The sequence below is a fragment of the Coturnix japonica genome, chromosome 21 (assembly GCF_001577835.2).
Source record: "Coturnix japonica isolate 7356 chromosome 21, Coturnix japonica 2.1, whole genome shotgun sequence".
Classification (NCBI taxonomy): Eukaryota; Metazoa; Chordata; class Aves; order Galliformes; family Phasianidae; genus Coturnix; species Coturnix japonica.
This window is the reverse complement of record NC_029536.1, coordinates 5,325,604-5,350,215: the sequence shown is the minus strand read 5'-3', so window position 1 is coordinate 5,350,215 and position 24,612 is coordinate 5,325,604. Positions and strand designations below refer to the sequence as shown.

At 50.3% G+C, this 24,612-nt stretch overlaps 1 protein-coding gene across 1 annotated transcript in view; it reads left to right on the top strand.

Annotated features, from left to right (window-relative positions):
- The first annotated feature begins 3,144 nt into the window (after nt 1–3,144).
- EPHA8 (EPH receptor A8) overlaps nt 3,145–24,612 on the top strand; it is a 38,356-nt gene continuing 16,888 nt past the window's right edge. The window contains exons 1-3 of the mRNA XM_015882832.2: nt 3,145–4,466; nt 15,751–15,815; nt 20,416–21,079. Of these exons, the coding sequence (XP_015738318.1) occupies nt 4,382–4,466; nt 15,751–15,815; nt 20,416–21,079 (814 nt within the window). The 5' untranslated portion in view covers nt 3,145–4,381. The remainder of the gene's footprint in view (nt 4,467–15,750; nt 15,816–20,415; nt 21,080–24,612) is intronic.

The window sequence follows — 24,612 nt, the reverse complement described above, 5'->3', positions numbered from 1 at the left end:
CAGCGTCCTGCCTTGAAGGCAGAGCAGGGCTTGGCTGGCCACTCACTGGCTCTTGATGCCACATATGAAGCTGGTCAGCACAACTAAGCTCAGGTGGGCACAGAGATGCCCAGTAACACTGTAAGGTCCAACCTTGGCTCCTTCAAAGGACAAAGACCGCACTGAGGTCACACGTCGTCCTTTCTAGAATGCTGCCCCATTTCAGGGGTTAAGTCCAGCTTTTAGCTGCAGCAGATCGCTGGCTTTGAGCCCTTTTCTCCATGTGAAATATAGAGCATGTTCTCCCTGACCCTTTGCCACCTACCCTTGAAACATAGATTATTTTCCTGACGATTTCCAAGTGAATCTGTTAATTAGTTCCTGAAACAGTATTAATTAAATATGAGCTCTTTACAGCATTCCAATTTGTTTGTTCATCTTCTGTTGACCCTTGAACTAACCAAGGGCTTCTCACTGACCCCTCACATCCCACAGGGAGTTAAATCTCAGTGAAATAAGGTGGAAGGGTGCATGTCTAAAGAAATTAGGCTGCAGTTCTACAAGGTTACCCGAGGTAAGCAGGTTATTGATGACTTCGTATTATAGCCAGAGCAGAGAGAGTTCCTCCTAAATAGTCTTGCATCCAACATCCCACATGAAGGAATACAGCTCCTGGGCAGGAGGCAGGCTCCAAACTGTGTGTTGGCTGGAGGAGAAGATCACAGCACTATGGAATCATGGAATAATTCAGGTTGGAAAAGACCTCTGTGATCATCCCATCCATCCATCCACCTGCAGCCCGCTAAACCGTGTCCCTAAGTATCAAGACCTTGGCTTGGTGACATCCTTCACCATTGCCAGCCTCCCTTTTGCACATTGGTGGCCTTATACCAAAGGCAATAAAAGGAATGAAAGCAGAGCTGACCTCCCTGAAATCACAGCATTCCAAACAGGGTGTGAGCCAAACAGGGCACCTGGAGCAGCGGGCAGTTGTATTGCCAGCTCCAACCCTACCCAGTGCCCCCTCCCTGCAAAGGAGCAGCCCTGGCTGTGCCCTGAAGTGGCTGTGGGTGTTGCCATGTTTCTCCCTATTGTTCCACCCATCACTCAGCCCGTTTCAAACGGAGCTTTATTTGGTTATTTTGCAGTTTGGAAATTAATTTTGGAGAGCGTCTCATTGTAGGCTTTCAAAAGGATTACGCCCGTGTCTACCCGGCTCTATAATTAAGCCTCTTTGAGATTTCCACTTCCAACAGAAACAAAGTGCCTGTAATAAAGCCGACAGTTTCGGCAGCTATCAGTGCACTCTGCAGTGCAAAATGATGCGGGCTGGATGGAGAGGTGAGACTTCAGCCTCTGGTCCCATATTGGCCTGTCCTTCCTCTTTGGCTGCTGACTCTCAGTGCCATGGGCAACGTTAGGATATTTTTGGCTGCTTTCAAGCCCCAGCTCCTGGAGGCACACGATTATAACAGCAAAGCCTTTGACCTCGGTGCCCGGCGCAGAATGGAGCCACAGGCTAGAAACTGCAAAGCAAAGGAGAGGTAACAAGAGCAACGAGGTGTACTCGTGTCTCTCCTCCCATTTTAGAGCCTGCTTAATGGGCTTTGTTTCCTGGCGTGCCTTTGAAGAGCTTAGGCTTAACTATTATTGCATCTCTGCTTTTTTTCAGCCAGCAGACCTGAAGTTTGAATTGTTTGGGTTGTCTGCAGAGAAATCCAGAGCGGGCTGCTCTGTGTTGGCTGTCAGAGCTGTGAGCTCCATCGAGGCACCAGCAGGTACGTCCTATTTGGGCAGCACTGACATGGCAGGGCTTGGAGCTGCTTCACCAACAAGATACCCATTGCTTTGCATCAATATACAGCCCCTGTCCCTACCTGCTCTGCAGCAACTGTGCACCCACCTTAGGGAGAGGGGACTTTGTTCCACTTCAACAAGATGGAAAAGAGGCAAGAAGGCAAACCCAGCCCTGCGCCCACGGATAAAAGAACAGTAATGCCATTAATATCCAGCAATCAGAGTTTCTTAGAGAGAGAAGAGTGCTGCATCCCCTTCCCTCCTGCTCATCGCTTGCTTGTTTAATGAAAATCAGAGACAGCCATTAAAGAGCTGCTTAGCATTTCAATACGTTTAATATCCTCGCTGATAAGGGAACGATGGGTATTACCAAAAGGCCTTTCTTAAACTCTCCCCTTCTGCAGCCGGTGCTCCTGGCTTGTGTTTGTCTCAATTCCAATTCCAAGCCATCTCCTTCAATGAGGAAAAATTATGATAAGGTTATTATTATTTCTTTTTTTAATTTAAAGGATATTAATACACAGCATGACAAGGAAGGGATGCCAGGCCTGCACAGCCCTGACCTTAATTAATTGGGGGCTGATTGCTCAGCTGGTCAAGGACCTCCCACAGTCACACTGTGTCACTGCTGATGCTGAGGGCTGGCCCTTGCCAGTAGCATCCACAGAAGACATCGAGGGAAAGGCTGCCATGATGGAACTTTGGGGCCATGGGGAGCTGTGGGGCCATGAAAGAGCTGTAGGGTCATAAGGAGCTATTGGCCATCAGAGCTGTGGGCCATGAGGAGCTATGGGGCCATGAGGAGACTTGGGATCATGAGGAACTGTAGGGCCATGAAATACTTTAGGACCACGAGGAGCTGTAGACCATGAGGAGTTGTAGGGTCATGAAGGAGCTGCAGGGTCATGAAGGAGCTATAGGACTGTGAGGAGCTCTAGGCTTTGAGGAGCTGTTAGTCCATGAGGAGCTGTGGGGCCATGCAGAGTCAAAGCAAGGGGTCAGATGAAATTAGAACCCTTTCTCCATGCCCCCTTCAGGCTCAGCATGCAAACCCTCCCACTCACACAACGCATGTGCTATGGTACTCTGGACACACTGAGCACAGTCTGGTCCTCTACAGGGACTCAGCACCCACAGCTGCACACATGCACAACTCCTCCATTCCAGTGATGCTTTGGAGATGTCTCCTGATCCCCAGTTCTGGGCTTATAGCATGCTGGCTTCTGAAAAGCCCCTTTATGCTCTGTAACATGGCAGTTTGCATAACAGTGAGGCCAAAGGCCACAGGGACCCACACTTGCTGGGACACCTGGGGCTGGGGGGGGTAAGGGGGGAGGGAGGGGATATTGGGGGATAGGAGAGTCCGTGTCCTGAGCTACTTAGTGATCTGACCCCATGATACCACTGATGACAGAACCTCTCCAGTGCTGTCTGCAGGAGGATGGCTTTCCCAGGCTGCCAGAGGGGAAACTGAGCCGAAGGGACCCGATGTGCAGGGCTGTTCCCAGGTCCTGGTGATGAGTGCTGCAGGGGCAGGCACAATCCTCAGCTGTGAATGGGGGGAATTGTTGACTATGGGCTGTGAGATGGGCTGGGATGCAGCTCCTCAGGCTGCAGGGGTAGGGGGCTGCTGGCAGCACCATGGGGTGCTCCTGGTGGGATGAGTTTGGCCAAGGCTGTGCCATGAGCAAGTGGATAAGGACACCTCCGATGGCACAGGTGGGAGGCAGCACTGCTGTGATTACAGCCGGGTATCAGCCATGGCTCAGCACTCAGATGGAGAAGCAGTGGTGGCAGCTGGAGGGGATCTGGCAGATGCTGAGTGTTGGATGCTGAGCAAGGCACTCACCCGGCTTACCATAACAGCAGCTCCAAGCAGGAGGGGTGCCCAGTGGGCAGCAGGGAGATGCTTCATGCCCAGGTAGCCCTGACCTCATGTAGGGCCCCTTTGCCCACCTGGGTGGGAGAACTGCTGGGGTCTGTATCCGATATGATGTGGCACTGAAGCAGGGGCTTGGCTGACCCCCCAGCCCTGGATGTATGAGGGGAACACATGCAGGGGGTCCTCATCCTCCTGGTGCACCAGAACTGAAGGGTAACCCCACCTCTCCTTGTGCCTGACCCTGACCAAGTGTGTGCCCCCTGTTTTACCAGCCAGAAAGGAAACCTCAGAGCAACTCTGTACCCACCGACAGCTCCTCCATCCCACGGGCCGGGCCAAGGCAGCACGACCACGGCACCGGGCTGGAGGTTCGGCTTTCACAGCATCCTCAAAGTGGGATGACGGGGAGCACAGCATCAAGAGACGGGGAAGATGACCGGGGGGGTGCGGGAGCCCGTTGTCGGGATGCTCCGGCTGGGTCCAGCGTGTGCGTGCGGAGCAGGAAGGGGGGCTCGCTGCAGAGCCCACCCACCCCATTGGCTTGTGAGCGGTGACAGGCAGGCTGCGCCCTCCCCGCCGAGCCGCTCGGCTGTGTGGATGCGAGCAATGTGCGCAAAGTGCCTTTGCATGAGCCGGTGTGTGCCGTAGCTCCCGGCGTTCGCTCGCAAAGGTGCCGAGACCACCGCGGCATCCCCATCCCGCAGCTGGCGGCCCCGCCGGACCATGGCATGGGCACAGGGGGACCTGACGTCCTCACTCTCCATCGTCATCGCTTTGGCTGCCTGCCTGTCCGCCACCACCAGTGAAGGTAGGACGTGGGGTGGCCGTGGGGCAGCACTTGGGGGTATATGTGGCTGTGGGTTTGGATGCATCAGTAGGGGTTTGTTGTCAGGTGAATCTCTGCTGGTCTTAGCCTCTCCCCGCTCTCAGGGGAGCAAAGCTCCGGGTTCCTGCCTGCTTGAGTTTGCTGCTCCAGGAGCTTCTGCACAGTGGCTAAACTTCAGAGCTGGGCAGGACTCGATTCTGCAGCAACATTTGGGAGCTCTGCCCGGCCTTCCCCTGCGAGGGCTCTGCTGCAGCGTGCAGGGCTGGCTGCGTGGGGGACTGGGGCCGTGCAGACCAACTGAGTTGTGGCTGTCAGCACAAGGTGTGCTGGTGGGGCAGAGGGGCCGTGGGTGGGTGAGGGAGGGCTGTGCAGTGTGGATGCAGGTGGTGGGGGCTGGAAGGGCTCAGGTGGGAAACTTGTGGTGATGGAGTGGGCTGTGAACTTCTGGAGTGGGAAGCAGGGATTGGGGCAGGGACCCTCTGCTGGGTGCTCAGTGTCGGTGTTGACAGGCCTGCGCTTGGCTCCTGGCTGTGCTCAGCCCCAGCCCATGCTGGTCGTACAACCACCGGCTCAGGCCCCCTCAGTATGGCAGCGCTGCTCCCGCTGCCTGTCATCTGCTCGCTCATCTCCTTCCGTGCTGGCAGTGGTGTGACTGCTTCCCAGGGCTGCTGATCTTCATCACCCAGAGATCTGCCGTTCCCACTCCCAAGCGTGTCCTTGGCACTGGCAGCAGCATCCTTCCTCCCTTCTGCTACGCCCGACAGCCGCATTGAGCCCTGGTGCCGGTGTCCCTGCCGTGATGGTGGTGGCATCCCTCCCTTCTCGCTGCAGCTCTGATGTCCTCCTGCCACGCTGAGGCCCGCAGGCTGCTTCATGCCCTTTGCAGTGCCCGGCAGGGCTGGCTTCCTGCTGCCATCTTCCAACATGCAGCCCTACCTCCCCTCCCATCCGTCATCTCTTCCTTACCTGTATTACCCATTTTTAGCTCTCTGTTACTCCTACCCCTGCTTTCTGGCACTTCTGCTCATTTCCCACCAGCTTTCATTCCTGCCCTTGCCTCAGGCTCTCGCTGCTGGAGATGGGTTTTATGGGATGAAGAATGGACCCCAGACCCCCAAGCTCCCTGCTTCATGCTGCTGCCCCCTGCTTGGGGTCCTGTGTTCCCCCAGCCTCCCAGCATCGGCACAGGGAGCTCCAAGCAGAGCAGCCAGCCCGACCTCGTCTCACCCTGGCCATAGACAGAGCATGAGAGGGGAGCTAGACACTGGCCTTTGGCTGCCCCTACTCTTACTGTTGTCCCCACACCTGCCCCAAAGCAAAGGCAGATGTGTGGGATGGCAAAATGGGCCCTGGCTGTGCTGTGAGCAGGGTTGTGGCCTTCTGTAATGATATCTGTGCTGGGGTGGGTTTCACAGGGTCTGTGGCTATACCTGGGTCCTGAAGTGTGCACCCAGATGAGAAAGACTGGGTTTTTCCCCACGATATTTGGAAAGGAAAGCTAATGTGTGGGGTGAGGGATATGCAGGGCTCCGGGGGGGTTGTGGCAGATGGTGTCTGGGGCTGGGCAAGGCAGTGGGTTGGCTTTAGGAGGACATGTGGGGTCCTGCAGATGGACCATATGCCCAAAGATGTCCACATTTCCACAGCCCTGGGCATGGCTCTGTGGCGGTACAGGAAGATTCTGTGTCAGCTGGGCCCAACCAAAGGGGCAGAGAAGCTTTCACAGTGCTGGCAGTGTGACACACAGCAGTGCAGGGCACTGGGTCAGAAGGACAACAGTGTCTGTAACGGGGCTGCTGTAGGGCTGCAGGTTGAGGCCAACACTGTGCTGGCATAGGGCTGGCATGGCCTTGCCGCCTCCTGCCTGTGCTGGGCTTTAAAGGATCGTAGAATCACAAGTTGGAAGGGATCCGTAAGGATCATATAGTCAAATCCTGGTTCTACACAGAACTGCCTAAAAATCAGGACATAAATTATCAGAACCCTACAGCACATGCCCACAGCCAGGGCAAACCAAGATGCTCACCATGGCCATGATCACATGTGGTCACTCAGCTCCAACCCTGACCCCAAACCTAACTCAAACTCCAACCCCAACCCTAACCTGAACCTTAGACCTAACCTTAAAACATAACTTTAACCTACCCCCAGCCCTAGCAGTAACCCTAACCATAACCCTAACCCTAACGCTAACCCTAGCCTTAACCTTAACCATGACGATAACCATAACCATAACCTCAACCCTAAGAGCTCACAAATCTTTCTCTTCCCCACAAAGCTGCTGGTTTTGTTTTGTTTTGCTTTGTTTTCTTTCCAGAATGCTTCAAGGTATTAATTTTTTTAAATTCCATTTACTCGTATGTTGTTTTCTTTTTGCAGTCAGTGCCATGGGAAAGGGAGCGGGCAGTAAGTGGGGTCTATGGGAAATCCCTACAGCTCGCTGTGCTGGCCATTGCAAAATAGATTGCGAGCCAAAACTCAGATATTACCTGGAGAAGAGAAAATCTGAAGGGTCGTGAATGGTCTCAGTGGGAAACATTGGGGAAAACTAAAAAAGATTTGGTTTGAAATTGTTTCATTGCTTTGCATCTAAAAAAGAAAGTTATAATAACGCATGTAATAACATGGAAATAATGGTGGGGTGAAATATGGAGAGTATACGCACTGAGTCGCAGAGGTGAAAACATTTGTGGTGGTATTTTATGACATCACGTGTGGAAGTTAAATAACAGAAAACGAATTGTCTTCGCTGTGTTGAAACTGAATGGGAAGAGCAGAAATTGCCACAATTTTGAGCTTGGTGAGCGCCTGACCAAATTGTGTTTTCTGCTGGAAAATGGCACTTGGATCCTGCTGCGGGGCTGGGGTCTGCTGCTGATCACTGTGGGGCTGAGATGGGTGGGGGACCCCCAGGTTTTAGGGCATGTGGGGAATGGTGGGAGGTGGAGGATGGAGCAGTATCGCCTCCGAAATGGCTGAACGTGTGGGAGGAGGGAAAACGTGTGGCAGGGGGTAGAAAAAAAAAGAAGAATTGGCAAAAAATAAATAAATGAGGTGAAGTTCGGGATCTGTGCAAATAGAGGGGAGAGGGAGCGCAGCCACGGGTGGTTGGAGATCCTCGCTGCTGGTGATGGAGGAGGAGGAGGAGGATGGGAAAACCCAACGTTTCCCTTTACTGCCACAATCGGGGCCGCCGCACGGCGCCGAGGAGGGTTTGTGCCAATCTCCTCCGCTAATCTCCCGATTGTAATCTCATTAATTGCCCCTCTGCTCAAACAGAAAAAAATAAAGGGAAAAAAGAGGTAAAACTCATCTGTGCCTTTATTCAGAGCTCTTTTGCTATCCCTTCTGTGGCAACGCCGAAGTCGGGGCTGCGGGCAAGCAGAGCGCTGAAAGGCAGAGGAAATCCTTTTGCAGTGGTGAAAAGACTTTGGGGACGCTCTTTTTCCTATTGGAAACGAGGGAGTTTTGGTGTACACCGACTTTGGGTGGTGGTGGTGGGGACGGAGGGGCTTCGCTTTGAGGTGGGGAGCGGCTTCGGGTTGCCTTTAAAAAATAGAAATAAATCGTTTTTTTTTTTTTCCAAGGCTTAGTGGTTTTTTGTTTGTTTGTTTGCGCTCAGAATGCTGCTAGAAAGCAAATACTGGCGCGACCGTCAGCGAGCCCAGGGCGAGCTCCAATCCCAGCATTTATTTCATGTGCTCGTAGTTCACCAAACTTCTGGAAAAATCAAATGCCCAAATTTGCAGGGAAATTTGCAGTGCACAAAATGCATTTCCTCTCTGTGTTTTTTTTTGGTGTTTTGTTTTGTTTCGTTTTTAAACCCACACCCTCAAATCTTCATTTTCCTGAGGTCCTGAAGGGGTTTATGTACGGCGAAAACAAATGGGAGCCTGTGGGGGGCAGAAATGGATCTGATGAATCCAAATCGAAGTACGGCGGCAAACGCAGCCCATCCTTATAGGGATGAGAGGAAGCAGGGAAGGAAATCCCTATTTATTTGTATATATACATTTTGGGAGGGATTGCTAAAAAATTACAAGAGAGAGAAAGAAAAAGATTTCCTAAAAAGAAATGAAACAAAATGAAACGAATTGCCTGTAGCTTGCTCAGGCAGGAGGGGAGCACCCAGCATGCAGGATTTGTGCTGCTTTCCCAATACCTCTGCTTTTTGTTTTGGTCAGGTCCTGTGCTTCCCCGCAGCCGTTGGTGTTCCTTTATCTCCCAGTGACTCCATTCATATGATAACTCTATTCTTGCCCTGACTGTTTTTAGATAGTTGGTTCTCCTAATGTGGGTTGGTAGCATGACCAACACTCAAAATTGCTCCTCTGCCCCAAAGAAGCAATTAACCCATTCGTGAGCAATGGTATCATGCATGTGTATTTCTTGCAAAAAAAAATATAGACCAAAATTCTCACCTCATGCTCAGGTAGAGGTATGGTACCCAAGGCCGTAAATAACTACCTACAGGACATTGTTCTTTACAGCCCACGCCGATAAACCCCAATAGATTGTGTTTGCCCAGGAAGGCACAGTGACATTTATCTGAAGCCAGAAAGCAGAACCATCACTTCCTTTAATAATTCGTCCCAATGATAAAAAATAATTGGATCTTTTGGTTGTTTTTTTTTTTTTCCTTTTACATATCTGTCTGGTTTCACCTTCCAGCCACTGGTTCTTGTTAGGCTTTACTCGCGCGATCCAAAAGCAACCAATGGCTGCGGTGCCTTGCACCCCTCATTACAACCAGCCCAGGATCTCCATAAATCCCTCTCTCGAAGGCTTTTCCTCCAGCCTGTTATGCCTGCACCCTCTGCTCTATCCCCACTTTTCCACATTGAGAATATTGGGTGTCTTAACGGCACGCACAAAGCGCACACTACTCATTGGGATTGAGCATTGCAGCTGTAGGCAACCACCAGCTTCAAGCTCGGTGATTAATTCACCCAGATGATGAAGTCTGATGAGGAGGAGAAGCCTTACAAGTCTTATGAGGGGGAAATTCTGTTAGGAAATTTCGCTGTGAGGTTTTTAGGCTTTTAAAATCCTGCCTTGCGGGAAGAGGAATTTCGCCCTGTCCTCTCCAGTGTTTTTTTGTCCATGAAAATGTTCAGTTTTAGAAAGCAATTTTTAAGTAAACGAAGTAATTGTTGTTAAAGGAATTAGCTTGTTGAAATGAACTCACCAGTTCACAACGAGCTAAACGTGATTTAGACGATGGGTATGAAAATGAGAGACATCCTCAAAGAAATTAGGAAATGCATCCAACAACCTCAACTGCTCTCATCCTGACCTGTCTAAGTGATGCAGACATCTAAACACACCAGCAAAAATAACACATTTTCTTAATGAATATTCTAGGGATAAACCTCCAATTTTTGCCGCCGGGACTGGTGGGGTGTAGGAGGCAGTGGGATGAGCGGGGTGCCTGCTGCTATCGGGTTTGTTTTGCTGTTGGGTTGAGTGCATGGGGCCACATCCGCTGAGTGAATGCATTCCCGTTTATTTCTTATTTTACCTTTTATTTTAATTATTATTATTATTATTTTATTTTATTTTATTTCAATTTATTTTAATTTATTTTTTTAAATTTAAAATTGCTCAAGCGATATCCTGGAGGGGCTATGGCCAAAATCCTCCATTACAGAGACTTTCAGTGCTCGAATGGACAAAACCCTGAGAAACCTGATCTGAATTCCAAGTTGGTTTTGTCCAGTGCAGGGGGTACAACACAGACCTCCCCCAGGGCTGAAAACCCAAAGACTTCCCCGTATTCTGTGCCTTCATTTTTAGTTTGTCTGGCTTTTGAAGCCCAGATTTCATGGGGAGGTGGGGGCAGCACTGAAAGAAGAGAGCAGGTTGTGCGCAGCATCGGTCACTGCAAGCAGCATGGGATGCTCAAAAGGACCCTGTTTGGGGTAGGAGATGTTGGCAATGCAAAATCCTGGACAGGCAGCAGGTAGGTGAGCAAGAATGCAGTGTGCAGACACGGAGTGAAAGCGCTGAATTGCCCTGGGATGGAGCTGGGGTATATTTTGGGGTTTGCTTGGTATGAGCTCATCCCCCCCAATATAGGTGAAAATGTGGATTCACTTATACTCAGCACCTGTGAGAGGAGTGAAGGGCAAGTCAGGGCTGATGTGGGCACCACCCCAAAGGGTCAAGAGTGGGAATGTCTGCCCCAGGACTGTACACAAGTGCTCCCAGAGCCCTTCCTGATGCTGTGGGGACCCAAGAGCTGCCCTTTCCCCATCCTTGCCGCGCTCACACTCCTTCCCTTCACACACATCGGATGTTTCCATGGAGTTCTTCGCCTCTCTGACCTTTCTCACCCCCCTTCCCCAGAGCCTTCCTACCTCCTCCTCGCTCTCCTGCCCTGAATTACAACGAGCCCATCCACCCCATAGCCCTGCGGTAGCTCTGTCCCCTCCAGCCGTGGGCACAACGCTCATATTCCAACATTTCCTATGGGTTATTTCCATTCAAATCTGACTGTGTGTGCCATACACAGGGATGTGCACCGCTGCCCTGGCTTTAATTTGTGTTGCCTAAGCCAGCACGCCCAATTAGCCCTGCTGTCCCACTGCACGCGAGCATCAGCAGTGAGAAACACCAACATTTCATGTCTGTATTTTCTCACCTGTATTTTCAAGCAAGAATGCTGTTCGGCTTTTGATGTTTTTTGTGTTGATCTCTCTCTTTTTTTTTTCTCCCCTCTCCTCGAATGTCAAGATTTTTAGCCTCAGAAATACTTTATTCAGAGTGTTTTGTTTTGTTTCTTTATTATTATTACTATTATTTCACATTATCTCACGACATCTCAGTGCTACCACAGGTTATGCTCTCACACTGTATATTATCCTGCACAATACCAGGCAGGATCTGGAAGGTTCAGGTTGATTATTTTATTTTTAAAACCCAAACTGCAGCATTTTTTGTTAGCACAGATTGAACAAACAAGCTTTCTTCCTGCATCAAAGTATTTCCTGCTCCTGGTCTATTGAAAAGGGGTAACCCTTTGGGCAGACCTTGCAGGCGTTGCTGCTCCCGATGCAGTGAAAAAAAAACAAAAACCCACACAAAAAAAACCCCAAAACGATATAAAATTAAATACAGAAAGTTCACATTGATAATCCAAAGGTCTGAACAAGAAATCCTGCGATGGGAACTGGGGAACATCCAAACCCAAAGCGCTGCTTTTTTTTCATGGCAAGAGTTTGAAAATGCTTCTTTCTAATCTATTATTTTCATCCTGATTTTGGTGTTTCCAGCAAGGTGAAAATCCCATCTTCGTGCTGGGTTTGGCGATCTCTTTTCTATTCACCCCCGATGCTTTCCTGCATTTCCTCTCAGGGCAGTGGAAGCCATTGGGTCCTGGTGTGAGCATCGTGTACCCGCTGTGTTGCAGGCAGACAAAGCCTGTGCCGGTGCTGACCCACATCCGTGGGGCACAAAATGCCCTGCCCTCGGGCTGGTGTCAGTCTGGAAGTGCTGCTGTCTCAGGAAATGGGATCCTGAATCCGAAGCATCCCATCCTGTCTCCCCCGATGCTCTGAGGCCAGGACACGGCTTTGCAGTGCGATTTTTACCCCCTCCTCAAATCTGGAGGGGTCACAGCCGGCTATTCAGTGGGCTGGTGGATTAAACGGTGGGATACAAATAGCTGACCCCTCCTGGCCCCACCTGCCCCTCCAATGTCCTGCCTGAGATTATGGGAAATGAAAGCCGCTGCCTCTTGTTCCCCTCCTGCCAGGGAGCCTCTCCCTGCCCCTTTCCCATAGCCCTGCCGCCATCCCTGCTGAGGGCAGCCCTTCCCATGCTGAGCAGATTATGGCCATGGGGTGCCGTGGGGTGGGCAGAGCCCTATATGGGGTGTGCAGGTTGAGCCCTCCCGTCCTCAGGTGGCGGGGAGCTGAAGCGTCCAGCCGTACTGCTAGGGGTTTAATTATCGATGCAAAAGGCGTTGTTGGGGAGGGGGAGGGGGGGGGAACCTTGCCGTGAATCTTGGGAGGCCTTTGAAGTTGTGATAGAGAGGAACTGAAGCCCAAGGGAACGGGGCTGCTCCCACTGACCCTTCCTCCCCATGCCTGCGATACAAAGCCCACCGCCTGGGAGGGAGACCGTGGAGTAATTAGAGTGAGGATCGCAGTGGGTTAATAATTATGAGGGATCTCTGAGCCCTCTTTGGTCCCCCACTGGTTTTCTGGAGTCTGAGGCTTAGCATGTCCCCCAGTGTGCAGCTGCCCCACCGTGCACCCCACACTGGGCAGCAGCAGCTCCCACGGCACTGCTTGTGTGCTGGGACTACTGGGCACAGCGATGCGCTGTGTGGTCACTAGCCCAAGTGTTGGGAAGGACTTGGGAGCACTCCCTCTGAAGGGAGGGGTATCCATGGGTTATGGATATGGGGGTACAGGCAAAATGTATGTGAGCTCCTTTATCCCAAGTGGGGACTGGAATTTGGTAGATGTGAATATGGGCATGAAACGGGAGGAGATGAGTCTATAAATGTAGATGCGGGCGTATATAAATAAACATACGTATACATAAATGCATATCTACTTTCTGCCATACGTATATCTACTTTTTGACATTTACATGCATACACATATATCTTTGGCTCCCGCATGGATGAGATTTCGGTGTGCACTAATTGCACCATGTTACACAACACAACTTGTCAAGCAAATCCCACTTGCGTGAGCCTCCAGCTCAACACCCCAGTTTGCACCAGGGAAGCAACCTTGCAGCTCTGTAGGTGCTTCCATTCGAACGGGCAATCAGACTTGACAGCTCTTCCATCAGTGCGAGAATTCCCCTTGACACCTCCTGGTGTTTTGGCTCAATACGCCGAGTCAAAGCCAAGGCACAGAATAGTGGAAATCAAAATGGTGCTCAGGAAGAAAAAAAGAAAAAGAAGAAAAAAAGGAGCTTGCAGTTTGAGACTGATACATCCGGACAGTCCATAACATCAAACAGAATTACCCAGCTGTAGGATAGAGGTCTCCCAAACCAGCAGGTTTTCTGAGAAACATTTGGGCTGAAAGGAGTCCTTTGTGATGGACTTGCTTGTTCTTCTGCATCGAGGCCTCAGAACTCTGGGGAAGCAATTGTGGCTGGGACATCACCCGCAAGGCGCTGGATAGGGTTCCCAGTTGGGTTCCCAGTTGGGCTTTGAGAAGGAGTGTGGGTGGGGAGCCAAGGAGGGCTGTGAGGACTCTGCCAGCTAAGCCAGTAATTCCCTGCAGTTAGGGCTGGAGCTCAGCACCAGGAGCACGGCACAGCTCCTTGCAGTGCTTCAGACCAACCACCCTGCAGACCATGCCTCATACTGTGCATGGTAGCAACATGATCATCTCAGAGCTCACTGATGGGGCTCTTGCACCAGTGGGGTAGTGACTTCCCCACACCAAGGCTGACGTCTGAGCTGTGGGTGTCCCTTGTCAGACAAGACAGCCTTTAGGGTCCCTTCCAACTCAACCCATATGATTCTATATCTGAGCACAGCACGCAGTAGCACTGCTAGATGGGTCCTCATGCACAGCCTCGTGTTTGCTCTGTAGGAACTTAATGCGAGGGCTCTGCATCAGAGAATGCCTTTCTATTTGTGCAGTGCCCACTGCAGTGGGCTTAATGCGTCGGACCCCTATATGCGCTTTGCAAAAATGCTTTCTAAGGAATAAAAGAAATATCTTAGCCCTCTTCCTGCAAAGAGGCACGAGTAATCCGCTCCACAGGAGTGCTGCAGGGAACACGTGCTTGTGTAGTGCTGTGCAGCAAAGCACCTGAAAGAAGGCTAACCTAAGCCTAAGCCTGACCTTAAGCCTAACACTAAGCCTAAGCCGACTCTAACCCTAAGCCTAACCCTAATTATAACCCTAAGCCTAAGTGTAAGCCTAACCCTATCTATAACCCTAACCATAACCCAAACCATGACACTAGCTCTAATCATAACCATAACTAACATAACCCTAACCATAACCTTAAACATAACCCTGACCATAAACTAAACCATAACAGTAGCCATTAGTCTAACCATAACCACAACCATAACCATAACCCTCAGTATATGAGTCTGGGTGTTAGATATAGGGTTTGTCTGGTAGGATGGGGTGCCACAAGCTGTCTGCAGGCAACCTGGGTCCATGTGTGTCTGTGTCAGAGCTGTTATTCTATCACTGTACCTCTGGGGAACATCCCACCATGGGGCTGCATGCTCCGACCCCATCACTGCACCCCACATTGCAGTGCTATGGCTGCAACCAACCCTGGTGCTACTTTACAGCCCCTTTTTGCAGCCAGCCACAGCCGTGCCCAGCTTCATGTATCAGCGTGGGAATAAGGGCATGGAGACAGCGGGGGGAGTGAGGCTGTGAACACAGCCCTGCTCACGGCTGTCCTGCCGAGGGTCGTCGGCACCGCGCTCCAGCACCGTGAGCAGGGAAACTCCTCAGCCCGGGCTCCCGCTGGGTGAATTACCCAGGGAAAATAGGCAGAAAATCTTCAGATTAACAATAACAAATAAAAATGGATTTGAGATCTCCGAGGTAATTACTCCGTGCTGAGGGCAAGGGGCCTCTCTAACAGTGGGAGCAGCGCCTTGCAGCGAGCAGAGGGGCTCGGCCTGCTGTTGGGCCAATGAAGTCACAGAAGAAACCCTGGAAATTCTTTCAAATTGTTCTGCTAACATTAATAAATGCTTCAAAAGCTCCTAATCTGCTCTGTCAGGAGCATGACGTCCGGGTGTTTCACAGCCAGCTCACGTCCCTGCTTCCTTCTCCCCCCTTTCCTTTCCCTGCCTGGTAATCATAAATGGAAGTGGCACCCATTCCTACAGCTGCTGGGGCCCACTTTGGCCTCTGGTGGGGCTGCAGCTGTGATCCTGTTGTGTCCCATCCCACCATGACAGCCACTCAGGAACTGTGGAAGGGCTTAGGTTGGAGGAGATCTTAAAGATCATCCAGTTCCAACCCCTTGTCGTAAGCTGGTTGCCAACCATATAGGATGCCCAGGGCTCCATCCAACCCAAAAGAGTACACTGCTTTCTCTTATGGCTGCAGCCCAGCTCTGTTGCATCCCAGCAGCTCTGAGGAGCAGCATTTATTGCCATTGAACTGCGCTACAGCCAGACAGGTCCCTGTCACTAACTACAAAGTGTCCCACCATGGGGTGAATCAGGAGGGGTCAGTTGTGATGCTTTGCTTTTTAGCTCTCAGTGTAGAGCAAGCTTTCTAACACAGCATTTTGTTCCTGTGTTTTCCAGTGAACTTGCTTGACACATCAACGATGCCAGGGGACTGGGGTTGGCTGACCTATCCCTCACATGGGGTAAGTATGAAGTGGCTGTTGAGGGGTGGACCAGGCTGTGTGTGACCAGGTCCTGAGCTCTAAGGTTATTCAACCCCATCCTCCCCGCATGCTCCCTTCGCTCCCATTTCTATGGCCATGTTTTCCTGCAGCAAAAGCTTTCTGCAACCTGTAAATGTCATTTTCAGACAGCACTGACCTGGCTGTAAGGACTTTTCCCATTTATTGACTGAGCAGAAATGATTCCATAACTGCAGGCAGGTCCAACTGCGAGGCAATGTGTGGCATACTGCATACACAAAGTCGGGGTGACTTACCTTGTGCTGCTGCATTGGGTTTTTCATGTCCACTCTTCTTTTATCCCCTCTCTGAACTAAATGGTGCTAATCTTTTCAATTCCACCTCCTACAGGAATCTTCCCAGGCCCCTAATCATTTTCATTGATCTGTTGCCTGAGACTTTCAGTCCTTGTGCTGTCTGTTTGAGAGGGAGTGATCAGAACTGTGAGTTCATAATGGGAACAGGGTTGAGATTCATATCAGATATTATCATACATGTAAATACGTTAAATCATTAACTCAGCTCTAATTTTAGCAGTTAGCTGTTGCAGTGATGACTGTTGTGGAAATATAATAGATACAAGCCCTAGGTAAGTGATGGGGTAACCTTCCTCTCCACTTACCCCATGCTTTTGCCCAATTCATGGCCTCACAATGGAGAAGAACCATGTAGTTCTGTGAAAACTGGCTTGAATACCTCCAAGGAGGATGCCTGGGTTTTGATGGGACCCCTTCTCCACTCCCCTATCCTGTGTGAGCCATGGGCTACCACAAGAAATCATAGAGGGGTGGGGTAGGAAAAGAACTTAAGAACCTTATGGGAATGCTTTTCCTCTATGGGTTTGGAATGGCTGAGCAGGGTGGAGGAGCAGGGGGCTGAGCACCCTTAGCTCAGCTGAGGGTCAGCAGCACTGCTGGCCCCAGGGAATGCCAAGCCATCAAGGAGCCATGCGTGGCCTGTTTTGACATTTCCTCTTGCCAGATAATCGTCTGAGGGGTAATTGGCTGTAATAGCTGCTCAGGGGTTTAATTGCGTCCCCCCCCCTCACCTCCACCCCAAGACACGTGCAGTAAGCAGAAGGGTCACCGGGAGCATCCCCATCCTGCAGGCTGCAACTCCTCTCAATTATGCCTTCAAAGGGCTCCCAGGAGCTTTGCAGCCTGCTCTGTCCCCAGAACAATTCCCTTCGCATTGAAAATTAGACTCTTATCACTGCTGTCAAGGAGGCTGCCTCTGCCCCCCCCTTGCTTCTGGTATGCCAGCTCTCCCCAGCAAAGTGCCCCAGTGCCCCAGTGCCCTTCTCTCCCCTCTCCTTGCCTGGCACATGACCTGCTGGATCAGAAGGATCCCGATCGACCCCTTTGCAAATTGCTTTTCTACTGACTAATTAAAATGCTGATGAGATAAGTCAACATATTATTAATAATTATTGTATAGTCTACTTTGATTTACAAAGTCAAACAGGAAATGATTTTGTTCAGGCACAGGATATCTTAAAGAGCTTGAGAGATGTGTTGTAAAAGCTAATTATAATGGGAGAACCTTAAGCAATGGGGAAATGCCCCCACACTCCCCCTGACCCCACAGCCCTCCCCATATGTGAGCTCCGTGCTGGCATTGCATATTATTGCTCATTGCTCAAATCATGCATGTGCACCTGACATTCCAACACCATATGGGGTCCCAGCTGCCTCCTTGGAACCCTACAAGACACTGGGACGCTGTCATCTACTCATGTTTGCCTGTCCTTCCTTGCTTTGGTGTCCTTGTGTCATTTCCATGAGTAACTCTTCCAATCCAGAGCTTTTATACCAGCATGTTACAGCTGTGACGAAACCCATTTTCTTTAAAAAAGGAACGTGTAGGCGTGGAACGTTGCAAGGCAAAGATTTAAGCTAGTAATTGAGATAAAAGCTCATCTCCCAGTGCTTGTTCAGTGAACGCTGTGTTATTGCTAATTCCCCAGATGCTGGTCACTACCAGGAGTTAATCACCAGCAGTGAAGCTCAGAGTAGTTAGCTGCCAAACAAATCCCTCCTCGGCCATAGCAGTGACTGATTTCAGGGGATTATCTCCATTAACGCCCCCCATCTAATGATTTATAGCCTCAATAATGTCCTTCTCTATTTCCTCTCCTGGTGACAGCAGTATGAGGGCCTTGGTAGCTCCTGGTAAATGCCGCAGCTCAGAGCTTGCTTTGGGACAAGGGAAAGTGCTGGAAGTCCTGGTGGCAGCAAAAGGTTTGCAGTGCTAGGAAGACTCTGCAGCCCACCCCCAAAGCCATTCCAGGGCCACGAGGGCATTGGACTCTATGGCCAACATATGGGCACTGTGGGGTGGCTAGAGGCTGAATCCCCCCTTGGGAACACAGTCCTTCCTTGCTTGTTCTCCTCTACTTCTCCTCCTCCTCACTTTGCCACGTTGCAAAGACCCTGGGAGACTTCTAAGTTCTTGCTCAGCCTCCCAGATATCTGCTGTTTGCATCTTTTCCCTTTCATAATCTGGCAATTTTCATTTATTTATTTATTTATTTATTTATTTATTTATTTATATCACTTGTGTTGACTTTAATTTAAACTATTAGGCAAGCCCCTGCATACAGATGTGGTCATGTTCCCACCACCAGCACACACACACACGTTTGTGTGCTCACCACGTTTAATTATGATGTCCTCATTTCCATCTCGCTGGTGGATCTTATCGCTAAGCTTCCTTTAAGAACAAGTGTTTCAAACTGGGACCTGCTGGGAAAACGTGCCTGTGGCATCTGAGCCACCTGTATATGTGGCCCAACCTCCCTATGTGTGCCTCCTCTGCTGGCATAGCACTTCCCTGTGCCACTGGTATAGGCACAGTGCTCCAGTCCAGCTGATACTGGGCTCCCGTGATGGTTCCAGCTCCAGCAGCACTGCATGACACACCATGGTGATGAGCTGGGTGAAAAGAGACATGAGAAGGTTCAACGAGGGTGAGTGTAGAGTCCTACACCTGGGGAAGAAAAACTGCATTTATTAGTAGAGAGGTTTGTGCTGCTGGAAAGGAGCTCTGTGGAGAAAGTATGGGTGTCCTGGAGGCCAAGAAAGCCAATGGTGTCCTGGTTGACCAACAGTTGACCAACAGAGTGACCACAAGCCAGCAGTGTGCCCTGGTGACATGGGATGCATCACACAGAGCATGGCGGGCAGGACAAGGGAGGTTCTCTTCCCCTCTTCTCTGCCCTGGGGAGGACACATCCAGAGCACTGGACCTAGTGCTGGGCTGCCCAGTTCAAGGCAGATAGAGAACTGCTGGGGAGAGCCCAGCGGAGGGCTGCAGAGAGATCAGGGCCTGGAGTACACGATAACCTCTTCTTATACTGCAGGCACTGCTGGAGTGCTCTGAGCATCACTGTGTTTGCCAAGGGGAGCCAGCTGTGCAATGCAGGGAGCACCCCCCGCTGCTGCTCCCAGCAACACCCCGCGTGCCTCCTCCCCTGCATGGTTCTGCCTCATTTCCCAGGGGACTCAGCAGGGAGAAGACAGGAAACAGATGTTGTGTTAATTTGTGCTCTATTAATTGTGACGAGGACTTCCACACCCTCTGCGGCGCTGTGGTGTGTGCATACATCAGTGTGTGGGAGTGGGGCCATGGAGGGGTGGGGGTCATTTCTGGGTGAAATTCAGGCCTGGCATTTCAGAACAAACATGGGCATTTCTGGAATGTAGGAGGTGATTTTTTGATAAGAACCAGAAATGCGTATTTTTCTCTCAGCAGTGGCTTGCCTTTCGCAGCCTTTGCCAGCACATTCCCCTCTGAATGAGCTTTTGTTAAAGTCCACACCTGGTGCTGCTGCCTTTTCCAGGCTGCTTTGAGCTTGTAGGAGGGAGAAGTGGAGTTTTCTCCTAAAGGTGAGATGCTGGGGGAGTTCTGAAGATGTACTTCACTGAAGTGGCCACTCTGATCACCCCCAGCACTTGCAGAAGGCACCAGAAGTCCTACTCCATGGGAGATACAGGTCAAGGAGGTTAAATGAGGAAGGACTTTTCTATTTGAGAAAGGAGAAAGGAGCAGTCTTCTCTAAAGATGTTGCTGTTGATGTACTTGTGTTGCTGCTGGGAAGGACTTGGGCTGAAGAGGTGGTGGGAAGCCCCCGGAGAAGGGAAGGTCTGTGGATCCTAGTGAGGGTTTATGGAGGTGGAGACATGTGAGGCAAGAATGAGCACCCAGAAGGATCCAATTGCCCCCCAAACCTTCACTTAACCAGATGAGCTCATCTGTATCCAAGTCTCAGTACTTCTTTTTATGTCTTCCCAATCAGAACTGCTTAACATCCTTCCCTGGGTAGTACAGATGCCCGTTTACCTTCAACTCACCCACTGATTCTTCAACCCACACCTCCATCACAGTCCTGCACTTCCCCACTCTTCCATCCCCAAACTAATCCTGCTGCCACTGCTACATTGCTGAAGACCTCTGGTTTCCCTATCCAGCCTTCCAGCCTGTGAGAAAGGCTGTTCTGAGTGCCCTGTTACTTGCTGTGTCGTGCATCTGGGTTGACCTGTTTTCTCTCTCTATCCTGCAGTGGGATTCCATCAATGAAATGGATGAGTTTTTCAGCCCCATCCGCACCTACCAGGTGTGCAACGTCATGACCCCCAACCAGAACAACTGGCTACGAACCAACTGGGTTCAGCGGGACGGTGCACGGCGGGTCTACGCCGAGATCAAATTCACCCTGAGGGACTGCAACAGCCTGCCAGGTGTACTGGGAACTTGCAAAGAGACTTTCAACCTCTACTACATGGAGTCCGACCGTGACTTGGGCACCAGCATCCGCGAGAGCCAGTTTACGAAGATTGACACCATTGCTGCTGATGAGAGCTTCACCCAGGTGGACCTTGGGGACAGGATCCTGAAGCTGAACACAGAAGTGAGGGGTGTGGGGCCCTTGAGCAAGAGGGGTTTCTACTTGGCCTTCCAGGACATAGGTGCTTGCATTGCCATTGTTTCAGTGCGGGTGTACTACAAGAAATGCCCGGCAATGGTGAGGAATTTGGCGTCTTTCTCCGAGGCCGTGACTGGGGCAGACTCGTCCTCCTTGGTGGAAGTGAGGGGAGAGTGCGTGGGCCATTCAGAGGAGAGGGACACCCCCAAAATGTACTGCAGTGCAGAGGGAGAATGGTTGGTGCCCATCGGGAAGTGCGTGTGCAGTGCTGGCTATGAAGAGAAGCGGGATTCCTGCATGGGTAAGTCCTGCTTCTTGCTAGCAGTACCTGGAAGGTGACGAGGGGTGGCTGGGATTAGCTCTTGACTTCTTGTGGGAAGAGCTGAAGACAAAACTTTGGAAAGCCAAACTATGTGGAGACCAAGAGATGCCCCAACCTTTGGTTGGTGTTTCCCAAAAGGTTCATTGATGCCATTGACAAGCTCTTTGAGAGCCCCTGTGAGGCTGGCTCTTGGTGCACAGGGTATGATTTTGGTACTGGGGCTGGATATGGGATGGGGGCTGCCCTGGCTGTAAAGAGACAAGGACAGCACCCCAGCCACGTGCCCCCAGCAGCTGTGCTGCAATGAAAAGCAAGCGTGACCTCTCCAAAATGCCCCAACTCACTCACTTCCCTTCAGCAGGCTTATTGAAAGCAAAAGGAAAGACACAGAGCTTTGTGAAACAAGGTTATCACATCCATCCATCACCCCTCCCCAGGGCTGCCGTACAACCCTCCCATCCTGGGGTGCGGGAGCCATCCCTGGGGTCTTCTGTGCTACAGGGCAGGCTGCAGGCTGCCAACTGTACAAACTGTGATAAGGAAGAGGGGTGACCACAGATGCAGAGCACCGGGCACCGCTGCTGGCAAGGGGCCACGTGTGTACAGAGCTCGGTGAGCTGGGATCCCAGTGAGAGCCCTCCACACAGGTTTGTTTGCTCTTGCTTTCTTCATCAGGGATGTTTAGGGGAGCAGCGTTCCACCTCTGCAAATAAGAGCAGGGGGCCTTTGTTTGAGTTTCGTGGAAGTGTTAAGTGAAGCATTTGTCTTAGGGAGAATTGATGCAAGGTTAGGACGTCCAGTGCTTGACTGGAGCAGATCTGGGTGCTGCAGGGACTGGTACCAGCCCTGGAGAGATCCTGGCTATGCAGATTGGGAAGGACGGGCAGAATAAATGCTAGCATTCAGAATTCCTCCTCTCTGTGGCCACTGATTTGAAAGTCATCTTGAGACAGGTCTGATAATTCAGAATATATCTTCCTCTCCCATGTTAAAGGGTGGGTATGAAGCGTGCCAAGCACATGCCACCATGGTAAGGGCATGGCCCTCTGGGATGACTGTGTCCCATCCCCATGACTACAAGGAGCTGTGAGCTGGAGGTTTGGTTCCAAAGGGCCAAACACTCTCTGTATATTCCTCCTCAGCAGGAGGTCACCACCCCAAAGCATGACGGATGGTAGCAGAGGGAGGATGGTTGACTTTTTCAGCCCTATCCACACCTACCAGGTCGGTAATGATGGTATATCAGTCACGACCCCCAGCCAAAACAACTGGCTATGGACCAGCTGGGTTCAGCAGGATGGTGCTGAGCACGGAGAGTCCAATATCCCAGCATCAAGGGAACAGGAACAGCACAACCTTCCCAGTATCTCCTTTGGGTCGGGATCTGGATTGCATACATCTACACACGAAACCAAAATAGATGCAAATCTCTGATCTTAGCTTCTCATGCTTGACTGGGGCAGAGTTCATTTTGCACGGTGAGAAGTGCCTCCCTGGGATGATTTATAACCCAGGAGGATCTGCCGGAGTTGGAAATTAGCCGTTTTAATTGTCAGATGAACAAAAGCAGGATTCCAGTCGCTGTCGTCCCCACTAATTTTTCATCCTCCATCACTGGGATGAGATGATATAAATCACTCCTTGTGGCCCTAATAATCTTTCTATAAATATCAGGGACATTTTTTCTTTCTTTCTTTTTTTTTGCTTGGAGGAAAAAAAAATTAGACAGAAGATACTTTGCCTTTATGGCAGTGTTTAAAATGTGATTCCAAATTAATTTCCTTTTGCCTTTCACAGCCAGACGCCTTATTTGTCAAAGCTAAAGATGTTTGAACAGTGGAGGTTTCTCCCCCTCCTCTTTAACATTCATTTTTCTAAGGACCTGCCAGAGTGATGGAAGAGAGCTCGGGAAAGTAAACCGTGGCCAGTGATGTTCGCAGCCCTCTAGAGGAGGCAGAAGGCAGTGCCAAGGAGCTGGGAAGGATTGAGTGAGGTTGGCCATGTATAGGAAACAGCATGTTACTCTCCCCATCATCCATGTATTTGCTTTTCCCCTTCAGTTTCAGTGTTCCAAAAGACGTTGTGTCCCTGCCTCCCCACCATCCACAGGCAGCCTCAGTTTCCTCCTTGAAGTGTCTCAGTCCACAGTATCTCTTACACACAGCAAACAGCCACCACTCTGCCTAAATAGCGGAATAAGTGATAGCATAAGTGAAAAGTGCCCGTCCCAGCAATTTACCAGGTAGGAAGACAAGCAGCATAATTCACTGTATTTATATACAGTCAATGTACAGACCAAGTTGAGATGTGTTTCTATAAGGTCAGCTCAATCAGTGAGATGGGAAAGGGGAGCACTTCAGCACTCGTTTCCTTCTGTGGGAGGGGAGGCTGTCTCCTTCAACAGCCTCCTTAACCCACTAAAACCACCACCCTAAACATAACCATAACCATAACCATAACCATAACCATAACCATAACCATAACCATAACCATAACCATAACCATAACCCTAACCCTAACACTAACGCTAACCCATAACCATAACCAAAACCATAACCATAACAATAACCCACTACTACCGCCACCATAAACCCTAACCCTAACCCTAACCCTAACCCTAACCCTAACCCTAACCCTAACCCTAACCCTAACCCTAACCCTAACCCTAACCCTAACCCACTACTACTGCCACCCTAACCCTAACCCTAACCATAACCATAACCATAACCATAACCATAAACACAACCCTAACCCACTACTTCCGCCACCATAACCCTAACCCTAACCATAACCATAACCTTAATCTTAACCCTAACCCAACCTTAACCATAACCATAACCATAACCATAACCATAACCCTAAACATAACACTAACACTAACCCTAATCAAAAAGAGTCAGATGGAAATGGGATAGGGGAAGTTGTTCAGCTGTTCCCTGATGAACAAACCCCTTTACCTTTGGGATCTCTCATGCCCAAAGGAAATGGATCAGGAGGGTCTGGTTTGCAATCTGGAAACCAGTTACTTCTTTTTCTGGATCGTGAAATTTGCACTGATGAGCCAATCAGCAAATTTAATGTACCTTAAACCTTTCTAGTGGGCAACTTTAATCGAGCAATTAAAGCACTACCGCATTGCTAATGAAGAGGAGAAAATACCCAGCTTGGTAATTATGTGCTTGTGAGTACAGCTGTGCGTCCATGGGAAGAAAGTCAGTGGGGAAGGATGGTTGCCCTGAGGAGTGGTAGCTCTGAATACATGCAGTGGGAGGGATGTGAGCATCCTTTCAGTGATACCAGGCAAGGAAATCAAATTAACTCAGTGACTCACAAGATTTCCATTGTTGCTTTGCAAGCTTTGTAGCTATGCAGGCAGGAGCATCTGGCGAGATGATATCACCTTCTGTACATCTCAAGCAAAGTTCCACATATAGGCTGCAAAGAAGATGTTTTGTAACTACATGTTGCTTGCAAAGTCTGTACATTAAGAAGATGTTTTCCCAATGGATTAT